At 37.5% G+C, this 16344-nt stretch overlaps 1 protein-coding gene across 2 annotated transcripts; it reads right to left on the reverse strand.

Moving 5' to 3' along the window:
* Positions 1–1514: 1514 nt before the first annotated feature.
* Positions 1515–14703, reverse strand: LOC141804351 (CYFIP-related Rac1 interactor B-like). 2 transcript variants are annotated; one of them, XM_074688732.1, is made up of 11 exons: positions 14580–14703; positions 6875–6948; positions 6676–6797; positions 6472–6577; positions 6060–6196; positions 5884–5961; positions 5683–5799; positions 2882–2961; positions 2613–2739; positions 2366–2436; positions 1515–2289 (listed from the first exon to the last, which is right to left on the reverse strand). In XM_074688732.1, exons 2-11 carry the CDS (start codon positions 6945–6947, stop codon positions 2220–2222), a joined length of 981 nt encoding a protein of 326 aa, XP_074544833.1. In that variant the 5' UTR covers position 6948; positions 14580–14703; the 3' UTR covers positions 1515–2219. The 2 variants fall into 2 exon arrangements, with proteins under 2 accessions (XP_074544833.1, XP_074544834.1); XM_074688733.1 differs by lacking the exon at positions 14580–14703 and adding an exon at positions 14299–14476.
* Positions 14704–16344: the final 1641 nt, after the last annotated feature.

The following is a 16344-nucleotide window of genomic DNA, read 5'->3' on the forward strand; positions in this document are numbered from 1 at the left end:
CTTTCACAACTTTTCTGTCTTCGTTGGGATAACTAAACGAGCATCAAGCTGTTAGAGACGACCTGAAATCAAAGACAGGGACCAGCGCGTCACAAGGGAAAAGTCTGGAGCTTGTGCTTCGGCCTATGACTCCACTTCTCAGACCTAAAATCGGTTCAGATGAAGATTAGACATTTAAAAATAAAAACACAGAGTCAGCGGTAAAGCTGATCAGTCAGAGAGCGCTCTGAGTCTGAGCTGGAAAGAAGAAGTGAAACAAAGAGTGTAAATAAAGACGTGAAAACACCGACATGAGGAAGAGATGACAGTGACAATAAATGTTCCAAAAGCTTTTTTTCTTAAAAACGTAAAAACTTTATTTGGCTGACAGAGTTAAAACATTTACAGCTCCTGACGCTGCAGCTTTGACACACGAGGAGAAACAACGAGCTTTGATTCCAGTCTGAGGTCTGAGGTCCACCTCACATCCGTACCGTACCTTTACGTCACAGTGATCCTCCTCCTGGACCACCAACCTGTGTCTGAGACCGCTTTGTTACAGTGTCCACCACGAAAAATCACAAATCTGAGAGTTAGGTCAGGTTTTGCGACTTGTTTTTTCTGTTCTTGATTTTCATTTTTATTGAGTTTCTGCTGCTCAAGTTAAGATTCAATCAAACCTTTAATCCAGTCAGATTACTCCTGAAACCTGAACCCAAATCCAGGAGTCTGCAGCCAGATTAAAGTCATTCAGGAGCCACAGAATCTAATTTATGTTCACAATAAAAACAAAGACCTGAAAAAATTCTATGCATAATTAAAATCTAGTGAATAATTATCAGAACAAGAAGTTTTATTTAATTTATGAGATTGTACAAGTGATGTCTTGGTTTTTTTATTTTTCCAAAGTTTTGAAAAATTTAGGGGCACAGATGGCCTAGGGGTCTAGGTCAGGCCCCATGAGGTTCACCTGGGGCCAAGGTTCATGTCCGGCCTGTGGCCTGTTTCCATATCTGTCCGCTGTCCTGTCCTCTCTAAATTAATGCATGAAAATCTACCCTCAAAAAAAAAATAACTTATAAAGAAAAAAAAAATTGCAAAAATGTTAAAAAAAAAAAAAAAAAAAAAAAAAAATCAAATTGTAAAAAAACTTGCAACAATTTTAAAAAGATTTTAAATAAATTTGCAAAAAAATTAAAAATTGTTTTTTAAAAAAGTCCAAAAATGAAAAAAATTAAATATATAGAATTTTTTGAAACTTTAAAGTTTTGCAAAAATGTCAAAAAAAAAAATTAGAAAATCAATAAAAGTTGTCAATTATTTTCACATTTTTGTGATTTAAAAAAAACAAAAATTTCACAAAAAAAATTATCTAAAAAATCTACCAATTTTTTTTTAAGTTTTGAAATTTTAATAATTAAAAAGAAAAAGAAAATTTGAGAAATTTGCATAAATTCTAATTCATTTTGAAATTTCAAAAATCTGACAAAATTGATTGGATTTTTTGGAATTTCAAAAATTTGCAAAAGTTGCCCTCTCATGGTGATGTCACTGTAATGAATATTTAGTTCATCAATATGTTAATGCTCGTTTTTTTGGTGTCAATGTCTTTTATCACCAGTATCCTCTGTAAAAATAAGAATAAAAAAAATCCTTAATTTAATTATATTATTTAAAGCTGCAGCAGGGACTGTAATGTGGGGTAGGACCTGCAGCAGAGGAACCACTCTAAAGGTTCCTGGTTCTCTGAAGCAGGTCTGACACCGTGAACTCTCAGAGGCTCAGACACTGAAACAAACGGCGGCTCACACATTAGAGCTTCAGAAACATCCAGACTGCATTCACGTCTCATCAGAGGGACACAAACCAAAAACTGGTCCACGTGTTCAAACTCTACACCCCAGATCCTCAGGTTTGGACCCTCAGGACAAAGCAGACCCAGCTGCATTTCTCCTGAAAACCTCCTGACGTGGTCTGGTGGATCAGATTGTGTTTGTGTGGATCTGACGTGACGTGAATGCAGCTCAGACTCCACCTGTTCTCAGATCGACCGACTCAAAGTTTTCTCCTTTTCTTAACAATAAAAAACAGCTTCTCTTAAAACCAGAGTTTAAAAACAACAAACGAGGTTAAAGACAAATTATTCTAGCTACAGGTGTGTTCAGTAGTTCTTGTGAAATGTGGACCACATCACGTCCCGGCTCTGCATGGCTCCAGTTCCAGTCTGAAGAGGCATCCAGTTAATTCTGCTGCAGCATGTTCTTGATCTGCTTGGAGGTGGCCTCGTCGTTCAGGTGTTTGGTCGTATACCTGCAGAGACGGGCGGGGAGGTTAGAGACAAACATCTTTATAAACAGGTAAACAAAGAGGCTCCTCCCACTCTGACCTGAGAGCGTTCAGCAGACCCTCCACGCTGCTCGGCGGCTGCTCCTTCAGGACTCGGATGCAGCCTTTCATCTGAAAACCACCATCACAGAGTTCACAGGCTGAGTACACACTTCCATCAGCGCTGAACAGTGTGTGTGTGTGTGTGTGTGTGTGTGTGTGTGTGTGTGTGTGTGTGTGTGTGTGTGTGTGTGTGTGTGTGTGTGTGTGTGTGAGAGAGTGTGTGTGTGTGTGTGTTGCTAACGTACGTCTATGTTGGAAGTCTTAACGAAGGCTCCGGCTGGATGGACATGGTCGTACAGGATGATGACCCCGACCATCACTCGGAGGCAGAACAACACCGTCTCCTCGCTGGTGAAACGACTGCGGTACTCCCTGAACACACACACACACACACACACACACACACACACACACACACACACACACACACACACACACACACACACACACACAGAGTGTCAGTTCATATGGACTCATGCTGTAATGGTGCGTTCAGGAGCACGTCTGTACTCACGGTGTTTCCAGCATCACTTTGCAGATGCTCGCCATCGTGCTCAGACAGTCTGTGGTGTTCTCAGTCGGGACGTCTGGGTTCTACGGCAACAACAACAGGACAAAAAAAGTTTTATTAAATCAAACTTTATTGTCTTAAACTCAAGAGGGCTACGCTTTTCTCCCAATTTGATGTTTTTACAATTTTTGCAACACCATTTTGATTTAAATAACAATTTGTTACTATTTCTGATTATTGGTTCCCTTTTTTTAACACCAGCCTATTAGAAAAAGTTAAATGATGACGATGATGTCCATAGACTACATCAGGGAGTGTGCAAAATAGTGACCTAGGTTACACATATTTTCCCCAAAACTGCACATCACATTTTTGTGAGTCAGGTTTTTTAGGATAAAACATTTCGCCCTCTGCTGGAGAAAAGGGGTAACTTTTCTAGCCCAGAAAATAAACAAAGACGAAAATAGCAGATAAGAATTTGAAAATATATGTATATATATATATATATATATATATATATATATATATATATATATATATATATATATATATATATATATATATATATATAATAAAATTATTAATAAAATAATGATAAAATAATAATAATAATAATTATAATAATAGTAATATATAATCTAATATAATGCAATATAATAATAATAATAATAATAATAATAATTATGATAATAATAATAATAATAATAATAATAATAATAATAATAATAATAATAATGGATAAAAATGTCTTACTTTAGAATTTTTTTAAAAAAAATCTTTACATTCATGTGAATCAACTATTTCTCCCATTTTTATAAACTCAGAAGTTCAAGGTTTTCTTTTTCATGTTTTTAAATCAGAAATAATAGATTTTTTTAAGGGTGCAGATGGCCTGGTGGTCTAGGATGTGCCCCATGAGGTTAGCCCTTAAGTCCATCCTGTAGTCTGTTTCCTGCTCTATCCTGGTTGCAGTTTTTCAAAGAAAAGAAGTTAAACTAAAGTGTTTAATGAAGGCACAGAATTGTGTCCTAGTTATGATCAGGGTTAAATCTTAAAAATAATGTGGATGTGATAGAACTTCTAAATGTACAGTGTGTGACCTGTAATTTCATGATACGGAATAAATTAATCAAAAAATAAATAAAATCTTAAAACTAGAAAATAAAAATAGAATGGAGAAGTTCCTGTTTTTGTAAAAAGTGTCATAAGAAATAATACTATGAGGCAAACAGTGCAAGTTTTTCAAGTTTTCAAGATATTTCTAGTGAAGAACTGTCAGTCTGTGACTTCCTGCTAATGTTACAAAGCTCTGAGTGAAGTATATCTACATTTTCTTTACATTAAAGTTTCAAAGACAAAGACTTGATTTTATTTTCAGAGGTGAGTCACAGGAAACTGAACACTTTAAGATTTACTGCCAACTTCTGATGTGTTCCTCAAACTGGAAGTCACTAAAAGTTAAAACGAGGGCGCCCTCTGCTGGCACTGCATGTTCACAACAAGAACGACTGTCAACAGCAACTCTGATGACCCCTGCTGGCTAAAATATCTACAACACTTAAAATGTTAAACTCCTTTCTCTCTGTTCATTCAACCTTTTCTCTACACTAGAAAAAATGTTTTGATTGAATTTTGTTTCTTGAAATTTTGTTTCACCACAAGAGAATAAAAATAAAAATATTAAAAAATAAACAAACATGATTCTTAAAAGATAAAATGATATGATGGTATCAATTATTAGTATTTGGTGTATTTTTCTTATGTAGTGATTTGTTTTATTTTTGTCATTATTTAAACAGGGTGGGAGTAGTTAAGTTTCGATTTTCTCTCACTCCTTTTTGAACATGCAATAACAATTTTATTTATCTCCTTGGTTGTTGCTGCTTTTTTCTGTTCACTTTTTTTAATTTATGAATTGATTTTGTTCTGTTTGAATATTTGTTGATGTCCAAAATTAAAAAAAGAAAAAAGAAAGAAAAGAAGAACTTCTGTCAAAGCATCAGAAAGTTGGTCATCACAGCGTCTCTGAACAACACGATGAAAAGAGTTTTATTTGATTTTAAAACATTAACTCAAATCAAAAATCTTTGATTTTATCTAAATTTTTTTTTCTATTTTAAAATAAAAAAGTTATAGTCAAGTTATTCTTCCACAAAATAATAATCAACTTATTCAACTTTTGGAGTTAGACCCGCCCACAGACGATGATTGACAGATCGTTATTTAAATTTTATTTCTTTTTTGTTTTTCTCTTTTCTTTTTTTTTTCTTTTTCTTTTTTGAAAAGAATGAAATGTTAAAAGGCCTGTTTGCCTGCAGCTGTTCTGTTTTATAATTATTTTTTTTTATATTATTGTTATGTGATTGTTGTTTTGTATCCTGTGAAAGAAGGGGCAGATACAATAAGAGTTTTCTTCTTTCTGCTCCTTTCTATTCAGTTTTGGGGACCTTTTATTTTGTCTTTGTATCGATTTGTATTTATAAAACAATGAAATAAATAAATAGATAAATAAAGAAACATCAGGAGGAGGGAAATTAGGGAAAATGAAAAAGATATAAAAATCTAGTAAGTATTGGCATAAATCAAAAAAAAAAAAAAAAAGAATATTTAAGGACATAAATCTAGTTTGTGAAATGAAACATTTAAATTTGCTCCTGTTTCAACATTTATTTTACTTCTGGCACTTCTTTTCAACCCACCGAAAGCAAAAACTTGGGTTCAATCAAAGCAAAACAGACTTTTTTTTTTTGAAGAAAAAAATAATAGTAAAAGTTTGAAGGAGTTTAGACTCAGTTTAGACTCACGTCTGAGACGAACTTTGACGTAGCATCACTTAACGTCTTTAGCATCGGCGTGGCGCTGGCGTAAAATAGAGACATGCGATTGGCCAGTTCATTGTTGACCTCATTTCCTGCGTCAGCCTGGAAACGGAAACACAGAAACAGGTTTTAGAGGAGGTTACTGAGCTGAGGTCAGACTGTGAGAGGAGAGCGCGTCCGTCGCACCGAGAGGTTGTTGATCCGCATCCGGCTGATCGTTCGTCTGTAGTAGCTGAAGTCGTTCTGGATCGCCGGGTTCGTCATCTGGAACAGAGATGAGGGACATGAGGAGGAGCAGGAGGAGGAGCAGGGGGAGGAGCAGGAGGAGGACATGGGGGGCAAAAAGAGGAGGAGGAGCAGACCTTGAGCTCGTCGAAGCGCAGCGTGAAGTGCATGATGTGAGCGAACTGACGAGCCAGAGCCTGTTTCTGCTCCAGGTGCTGGGTCGGGGTCGAGGCTGAGCTGGTCAGGACCACCAGGAGGCGCCCCAGACTGGACTCTGAGGGAGGGGAGGAGGAACCAAGAGACAGGAGGAGAAAGCAGGAAAGAGACAGAGAGGGGAGAAAAGGGGGACAAGATGAAACAAACAGGAAACACTGAAACATCTAACAAATACACAGGACTGCTCCCTCTAGAGGCCGCAGCAGGTATTGAAAACGTGTTTTCAGGAGCTTAAATCAACATGAGGATTAACTGAATCTAATCTAGACTGGAATAATGTGTAAAATCTGCCCTGAAGGTGGCGCTGGAGGAGAAAAGACATCAGGCTCTCACCCAGTTTCTGAGAGAACTCGTAGAAAGTTTTGAGTTTGACGACAAGAGGAACGACAGCAGACCAGGCCCTCTCCTGAACCCCCTCCACGCTGGGACTCTGGATGGCCTGAGGACACACACACACACACACACACACATATAAAAATCCAGCTCTATAAAGGAGCTGCAGCTGATCAGTGGAGTGGTGAAGGAGAGCACGTCTACCTGTCGTATTTCCTCCCCTGCTCCTCGGTACGCCTGCAGGTCCTCCAGGATGACCTGAGCCTCCGTCAGCACCTGGTTCACCTCCTCCCACAGCTCCGTCTCTGACTGTGAGGGCTGAGCATCTGCAGGGACACACACAGAGGTCAAAGGTCAACCCTGAGTAACTGACACTTCAGAGCATCTGTCGTGTGATTCTTACTCTCAAAGTCCAGGAAGAAGTTTCCTCCGTTGTTGTCGATGTCTCTGGTTAACACCTTGATCAGGTTCCCCATCCTGGACACACAGAGGGGACTGGGTTACTCACAGACAGTGACAGTAATCATTAGTGTAAACAGTTCCAGGAACTTCAAAGTACTAAATGGTACTAAACTGAATTTTTTCAATTTTTCAATTCTTCATTCCCTCTGGAGGTCTGTCGGGGGACGAAGGTATGGGCAGACCTTGGTGTTTGAGGCCCACCCCTCTTAAACCAGTCAGGAGACTCATAAGTGAAAATCTGCACATGCTCAGTCTGAACATCCAGCTTCATTACTTTAAAATCCAAATTTAAGGCATGGTGGTTACACTTTGATTACTAACTTGTGTATTTATGTATTTCTTCACTTTTACTGTACATTGAATATGTATACATGGACATATGTGTATATTTACATGAATATGTGTATATATATGTGTACTTTCATATATTTTTTTTTATTTTATTTATCTCATTTTTGTATTTCCTTTAATTTGTCTTTGACAGTTTGCTTTGTTTATGTACCCCTTTATATATTTATATTTCTTATCATTTTTTTTTTTATTTATTTACTTATTCATTTATTTTTATTTATTTATTTTTATTATTTATCTTTACTAATTTATTTATTTATTTATTTATTTTTAATTTATTTTATTTTATTCTTTTTTTTTTTTTTCTTTCTCTTTCTTTGTGTGAGGTTCATTGGGGAAAGGGGCTCTGTTGGTGCTATGTTCTTCAATTCAAATTGAAACATTATTAATGTTTACATGCCGTTTTTTGTATAACTGTTAAAAACCAATAAAAAGTCCTTGACCAAATTTAAGGCAAAGGAAAAAATGATACCCCCTCTTTAAGTTTTAAAGGAGGGTAACACAGAAATACCGTAAGGCTCTTAAAATCAGGAACAGTGTCCAAAAAACTCTTGAGTTATAGTTAACAAGCTTGGAGTTTTAAAGCAAAAACAAACTTTATAAGTCTGATTTTACCTTATTGGTGCAGCCAATGATGGCGCGCTACACTGGTCTCGTCTTTCCCAGTGATCAGATTAGTTTAAGGTTTTACATTGACAACAAAGTTATCCATCAAGATAAAACCAGAAAAGTCTCAGAATTTAACCATAAATAAGTTGAAAACATTGTAAATAAAATGTATGGATGAATGGCCACTCAGGGCTTCCGTAGCAGTGCAGAGCTGTGTGTTAGTTTTACACTCCTGTCAGCTCTGATCAGATTTAATGAGCTTTTCTGTCTCTGAAAACTCAAACCTTTGACTAAATATTTATTTTAGTGAAATTCAAATATCAAAAGACTTTAAATCACTTTCACTTCACCCCTTTAAAAGAAGTTTTTACGTCTTTCCTTATTGATTTTTTTTTTTTTTGCTTCATAGCACTTTGTAAACATTAGCTTAAAATGTGCTTGATAAATAACTTTATTCTGATTGTTACAGTCACAGGTCCAAAGAGGCTAACCAGGTGCAATGCTAACAGAAAATGCTAATGCTTGGACCTCACGATGGGGTCCAAGCTGTATAATAATCAACAAAATAAAAGTGTGGATAGTTTGACACAGCCAACACCTAAATTAAGACTGTTTAAATGTCAAAGGACGAACATTTAAGCTGAGAAAACTCCAAACAACAACAATAATCCGCTCAAACGGAGTGTTTCTGGTGTGATTCAGCAGACACACACACACACACATCAAACCGTGAACTTCTCCTCATTAACAACCCTCAAAAAGTGACTTCCTGTGAGAGTACAGTAAAAACCCAGTTCTACGTATTTAACCGTCTGCAAATAAGTGAAGTCTGCGAGCTGCAAACTGAAGCGACAGAAGCGTCTGCCGGTTAAAAACAGAGAAAGAAAAGAGGAAGTGAAGTCTCTGAAAGTTTGGCCTAAATTTAAAACAGAGGAAGTGAAGCAGACCGAGCTGCGATCAGGTACGACAAAGAGTAACAACCCTAAACCAAACAGAGCTGTTCACGGTTTATTCTGAGACACGACACGACTTTAGAGAGGCTTTCACACGCTGTAAGACCAGGAAATCATCAGAGAAACAATCCTGTTACTGCAGTTTAAACCTGAACGGCTCAGAATCAAAGTGTGTCCACTGAAAGTTCTGGTTTTAGTCCCTGACGCTGCCTGACAGCGTCACAGAGAGACGTTCAGCTGGTTGTTAAACCTGCACACACTCAGTGAGTGACCAGTTCAAGTCCCACTGTGACAAATATACACCAAACCATCAGATCAGTGGTAGACCAGCATCCTGTGGTCCAAAAAGGTCAAACCAGTAAGAGTCGGTGAGAAGAAACGTGATGGTTTTTATTTGGGGGTTTAAGACGCCATCAAGGTCACACTTTGGGCTCTAATTTTGCAGACCAGGCGCAAGCGCGGGAGCACCTGCCCTGCGCCGGCCTTTGCGGCACGGACAGGGTGTGACAGACGCACTTTGCAAGTTTCCTGCAGTGCCAAGAGAGGCGCAGTCAAGGCGCAGAGGAGCGCAGAGGAGCGCAGAGGAGCGCAGAGGAGCGCGTCCACGCCTCCCTCTGTGCAAATGGCAGAGAGGGAGGAGAAAAGCCGTGAGTGGGTTTAACACAGCCGAGCGCTGTTTGGTCTGAGTGATCCCCAGCACCACGGAAAGTGTGCTGGAAAGACCCGGTAGTGGAGACGGTCAGAGCCGCTGTCCCTGCAGCAGGAGAATGGACACACGAAGCGTGTCACCTTGTGGGCCAGCTCCCGGGACAGATGTAATCTGTTCCTTTGTCATTAATAGGAGTACAAAATGAAGAGACAGTTACACAGCTGGCTTATCCATTCAGAATACTTTTGATCCACCTGCACTCCTGGTTTGTCATCCCCAAGCAGAACCTTTGGTGATACACTGTATACTCTCCCGGTGTCTCCGCCTCATCCTCCTTACAATAATGTACTCCATCTTTTTAGATCAGGTTAAAAATAAAGACTAAAACAGAGAAATATGGGAAATCACGGGTAAATCCTGAGTGACATACATTTATTTTGTCTCTTTTTTCTTTGTCTTTTCTCTCCCTCTTTTCTTTGAATTAAATGAAATGAGAGAACCAGATATACTCAGTATCAGATGTTAAGGCTGTTTATTGTTTAATTGTAAGACGTGCATCAAACTTCCAGCTGCCGTCAGGTTAACTTTCCATTATGACAAACGGCTTTAATCTGACATCAGATGTGACGGGACAGTTAATATAGATACAAATGTATATGCTGGTTCAGATGGTTACATTAAATAGTGATTGCTGTGATTGTTTACTGCATTAAAATGTGCCTGACACTCTGGAAACCTGCCTCTGAGGTTTTGTTGACGTGTGCACACATGTGCGCCTGTCACCAAATTACAGCTGCGGAGGGTGCACCCCGCTTTGCGCCGAGAATAGACCAGGTTGGAGCTGGCGAGCTTTCAGCGCACTTTTTTGGCACGAAATTGTCACTGCGCCAACATAAATCTGCTGACACCTCCCCCTGGTGCACCGTCAACTCCCCCTGGCGCGCCGTCACACCCATCTCTGTGCAGACGGTCTACCAAATTGTCAAATTGGCAGCGCACGGCGGTGTGCCGCACAAAATTAACATTGCTTGGGGTGCGCCAGGCTTGCGCCCCCTGCGCCACAAATTAGAGCCCTTTTTGTTAAACATGAAACACGGATATAGACGGAGCCTTCTCAACTCCCTTTACTTTCTAGTCAACTGAGTCTGGTTGGGTTTTGAAAAAAAAAAAGTCCATCGCTGTATTATTATCACACACCATAACAAGAGGAACAAGATTTGTTTGTCTTCCACTACCTTTTTCATGAGGGGTGTAACGAAATAGTCAACTCACTATAAGATACAAAAAACTTCTGTTGAAAATATCACACAAAAGATTCACATTAAAAGAAAAACAGCAGCTTTTTTCCTGTTGCTCATCTTTTCAATATTTCCTCAAAGAATTGATTCCTCTCTCTGACTGACAGCTGGCATCATTTATTCATTTTTAATGAAAAACGACCCCCATCCACAATAGCTATTCCACTCACAGGGCAGACTGGGTGAATAAATCAAACGCACCCTTCCCTTCACTGTGTGGATCAGTCTGGAAACAAACAGTGGCGTCAAATCTCCTGTTCAGACCCCAGAATTAAACTGAACACCTTCAAATCATGAGTCCAAGTACGTTAGCTTTAGCTTTAGCTTCAGCTTTAGCTTTAGCTTTCGATGATAAGGAGGATGATGTGACTCTGAAACAGGCGTTTTGAAGCTGCCTCGTTGTAGTTTTGATCAAACGTAACTAACATTAAATAAAGTTTGTTACATGAAGACGTTTTATGAGGAGACGCACTGATCCAGACTGATGCGTCTGAAAAAACTTGCTGTTAGTTACACAGAGCTGTTGTATGAATATATAACACAGCTGATGTATCTCTGAGTGAATTCTCTCTTTCTGCAGTCAGCTACTTCAAACAAACACAGGAGTTGTTGGTCGACCTCTGCCTTGTATCTGATGCTGTTTCTGTTTTACTGCTTGTTACATGTGGACAACGCTGGAGTCAGTGGACCACGTAGAGTCCCAACATAAAGCAGGAATACAACCTCACAGATCGATGAAGGGGTAAACAAACAACTCCTGTGGTCTGCCAGGTTACACTGTTTTTAATAGAAAGTCTTTTCAGACTTAATATGAGCCACATTCACCTGATCAGTTCAGAAAAGTGTCTAATTTCAAGACATTGAAAGACAAAGTTGAGGTCTGAATTTCTTCAAACAGGTTACAAAAATCTGCCAGTGGAACAAGAGAAAAGTTACTTGTATTAAGACATTATTCTAGTTTCAAGCAAATTTTCAAGATTTTTTTTCATTCGTTACAAGCAATTCAGACCTCATTTTGTCTTTAAATAACTTAAAAATAAGTCAAATACTTAGAAAAATAAGTCAAATCATTAGGAGATAAATCAAATAATTTAAAAAATAAGATAAATAGTTTAAAGAATAAGTCAAATCATTAAAAAAAATAAATCAAATAATTTAAAAAGATAAGTCAAATCAGTAAAAAAAGATAAATCAAATAATTAAAAAAAGATAATTCAAATAATAATGAAAAAATCAATCAAAAAATTAAAAAGAAATAAGTCAAATCATTAAAAAAATTAAGTCAAATCTTAAAAAAATAAGTCACATATTTTAAAAAATAAGATAAATATTTTAAAAAATAAGTCAAATCATTAAAAACTATGTCAAATATTAAAAAACTAAGTCACATAATTAAAAAATTAGTCAAATAATAGAAAAAATAAATCAAATTATAAAAAAAATAAGTCAAATCATTCAAAAATAAGTCAAATAATTTAGAAAATAAGATAAACATTTAAAGAAATAAGACAAATAATTACAAAAAAAATAAGTTAAATAATTACTAAATTTGAGCCACATCTACTTGATCAGCCCAGAAAAATGTCTTTTTTTAAGTTATTGTTGCTTGAAACTTGGATAATTTCTTCATACAAGAAACTTTTCTCTTCCAGGCAGATTTTATTTTTACTTGTTACAGTAATTCAGACCTCATTTTTGTGTTGAAACAACTTGAAATCAGATATTTTTCTGGACTGGTCAGGTGAATGTGGCTCAAATTAAGTCTGAAAAGTCATTTTCTACTGAAAACAAGACAAAAACACTTGATAAGATTTCAGTTTTTTAGTGTTTTTTCTGTGAGGCACCTTTTCTGTTTGGATTTAAAAATCAGCGTCTTTCTCCAACTCAAACTGTCTTTTCCTTAAACGCTGTTATGAACTTACAGGTTACAAACCAGCTGAGGCCGGGGCAGACAAGAAACTCCCACACTCATGATCATATTTGAAGCTTAGTTTTAATGATGCTTTATGAAAGCGTCTCCTCACAGTGGATTTATCCGTCCATACATTTCAGGAAGAGTAATCTGTTTTTCCTGAACCAGTGATCTGCTTCCTGTGACACATGGTGCAAGAGTCGACTGAGCTCAATCAGTGTCACGCAGCGAGACGACGACACTTCCACTTCTTTACTTTCTGTATTACAACAACCTGCTCACGTGTTTTCATTTCACTCCGATGGTTTTTTTTATTTATCTAAATTTAATTTTATAACTGAAGCTTTAACGTCTTCGTTCCTCAATAAGGAGCCAATTTAAGAGAAGGACGTCCGCACCAGAGAGAAAAGTAGAAACCAGAGGATTTATTTTTTACCTAATGAGGAGGAAGTCTACATTTTGAGATTTTGGGAAGTTTAACTTTTTTTTTTAGCTTTGTGTAATAAAGTTTTATCGTCTTGATCCAGAACCTTTACTGATCTTCTGCACATATAATGTTTAATGCAGTGGTTGTTGAGATTAAAGAGGGGGTTTTGTGCCTTTTAAAGTCTTAATTCTGTCCCTCTAGTGTCTCCGTAGTATCTTTATATGATTAACAGCTCAATTAAAACCCTATTTTTCTCTCCTTGTTGTTTACGAAAACCGTTATTCAAGCCTCTGTCTGAAACACTTTGTTTTAGCTACTGTCTCTTTAATAAAACCCCCTTCCTTCTGATTGGCCAGCTCTTTGGAACCTTTGTGTTTGAGGCCTGTCTGTCCGTCCAACTTGTCATGAACCATGTGATGACCTCATTATTTCAGCAAGACCTCTTTGAGGTTGTGTTTTGATCAGTATACAGTCAGATTCAGGGATTTCTACAAGAGGTTTGAAAATCTGCACATGCTCAGTCTGAACATCTAGCTTTGTTTTTATCCATGTTTGAAATATAAGAGAGGAGAATACCCCCTCTTTAAGTTTAAAGCGGGGTAACATGGAAATATTATAAGGCTCCAAAAGTTATAATATGTTAGAGGATAAGTGTACAGGAGCTTTTCTTGTGATCTGAACAAGCGTCAGATAGCTTAAGCTAATAAACGCAGAGTTTTTAAAGCATAAACAAACAGAAACAAAGTGTTTTTAAACTGTATGATGAGGTCATCAACCAGCTCACTGGTCTCAGTGATCAAACAAGAAATCCTCCCATCAAGAGAAAAACATAAAAGAGATCAGTCAAAGTGTCAGAATTTAACAGGAAGTTAGCTGTAAATGTTGTAAATGAAATGTATGGACGCATGGCCACTCTGGGCCTCCGTAGCAGTGCAGAGATGTGCTTTGGTTTTAAACTCCTGCAGAGGAATCTGACTCTTTCTGTCAGCACTGATCATATTAAATGAGTTTTTCTGTCTCTGGAAACTCCAACCTGCAGCTCCAGCCCTAAAATCTCAACCTGTGGCTGACACTGAGCAGCAGCAGAAGTTCACCGCTGCAGGCGCCGTGTTTTACCTGCTCTCGGCAGCTCAGTCACATCTCGCTGTGTCGGTGTCGTTACATACCTTCATGAACCTCCGGGACGTTGGACTCTCTTTAAAGTCAGAAACTGAACCCTGGACTCTGCAGACCTCTGTGTGGTCGTAAAGTCAACAAACGCAGAGTAAAAACTTCAACCTGGTGGTTTTTCCTGGTGCGTCTTCTGCAGCTCTCTGCAGGACCTGACATGTCTGATCTGAGACCAGGATCCACCCAGAGAGGACTCATCCCCCCCTCTGCTGATCCACAAACCCCCCTCTGACCCTCCTCTCCCCGCCCGGACCAAAGCCCCTGTCCCGCTCCTCACCTTCACGGATCGATAGCTGATCGATGTGTGATGGGTCGATAACGTGAGTCCGGGCTCCGGCGTGTCCGCGGTGGTCCAGGTGTCCCGGCGGTCCGCCTCCTCTACATGCTGAGTGAGTGTGAACCCGGAAAACAGGCGCTCAGCGCTCCGTTAACTATAAAAGGAGTGATTTCCTCAGGAGGAACTGAGCTCTGAGCCAATCACAGGGCGAGAGGCAGCAACTGCGACTGCAACCTGAGTGCAACCAGAGCAGGCAACCTGAACTATTACTGCAACTACAGCAACTACAGCAACTACTGCAACTACTGCAACTACAGAAAACTGCGCTTTTCAGAAAGTATGGAAGGCCAGTGGGACCAAAAAAAACCTGATGAAGTCACAAAAAAAGGTTCAAATGCAGAATTTAAGAATTGGGATTTATTTTAATGTTTTATTAAGCAAACTGTGAAAATGTAAGGAAGAACAAAACCGTAAAACTAACTAGATTAATAATGTTAAATTTAATTCATAATTAAATAAATTAACTCATATTATTGGGAGCGCAAAAGTTGTTTCTTTTTCTTTGTTTTGTTCTTTTTGCATGAAGCTAACTAAGACCTTTTTTATGAAGAAAAATTTAAAGAACAATTACATTTAAAAACTATTTAAAACAGCAGACAGAGAAACTGCTTGCATACTTGGAAAGTATGGAAGAGCACTAGGTACAAAACCTGACGAATTAAAAAGCCTGATAAAGTGAGGGAAAAAAAGTACAAAATAAATAATTTGAGAATTAAATATATATATATAAAAATATATTGTTTGATTATGAAAAGGTAAGAAAGAACAAAACCCTTAGAATTTTTTTTTTCAATGAAAATTAAAAATATCTCATTTTTGTGAGACCACAGCATTTCATTTGTTTTATTTTGGTTTTTTGTTTTTGTTTTGTTTTGTTTTGTTTTGTTTATTTTTGTTTTGTTTTGTTTTTTGGGGGGCATGGGGTGGATTTTTTTGTTTGTTTTTGGGTTTTTTTGTGTTGTTGTTGTTGTTGTTGTTGTTTCAGGGTGGGTTGATTGTTTGTTCGTTTTTATTTTTTCTTCGATTTTTTTTGCAATTTTTATTTTTTTAATTTTTTTTTATGGCAAACTAAGGCCTTTACATTCATTACTATATAAATCACATATTAAGTCAATGTTTTTTTTTATTCTGTTTTTGAGCACTTTGTAAATTAATGTTTTAAAGGTTCTGTAAAATCATTATTATTATTATCAAAAATAAATCTGAGCACATTTAGTACAAACATTCAATATAATTACTTTATATCCTTGTTTAAATTCATATATTTTATGACTTATATAAACATTTGATATGAAGTGTATATGTTTGCATTCCAGTGGTTGTAATGTTGTTTTCGTGTAAATGAACAGCCACAATGCAGCGAGACTTTAACTGTTACTTCAGATGTTTCTGTTTAAATTGGGCTCGAACAACTGATAACCTTCTGTGTTAAAAGACAGTTACAGGAAGCAACATTTTTCAGTAATGATGGGGTAGCATGGTTGTTTTCAAAATCAAAAAACATTTCACCAGCTCAGCTGATTTATTGGTCATGTAGGATAGCAAATTTTTATTCTCTTAAATATTTTGAAAATGATTAAAGTTGAAATGCTGGAAGCTGAGCTCTCTGCTAACCCTCCCATCTTACACACATCACACACATCAAACTCATCTCACAGGATTAGCCAGTGACACCATCTCCAAACATGTCTGTTTAGAAGTAAAG

The sequence above is a fragment of the Halichoeres trimaculatus genome, unplaced genomic scaffold, assembly GCF_033239565.1.
Source record: "Halichoeres trimaculatus isolate MK-OKI-2021-1 unplaced genomic scaffold, fHalTri1.1 fHalTri1_scaffold_15, whole genome shotgun sequence".
Lineage (NCBI taxonomy): Eukaryota > Metazoa > Chordata > Actinopteri > Labriformes > Labridae > Halichoeres > Halichoeres trimaculatus.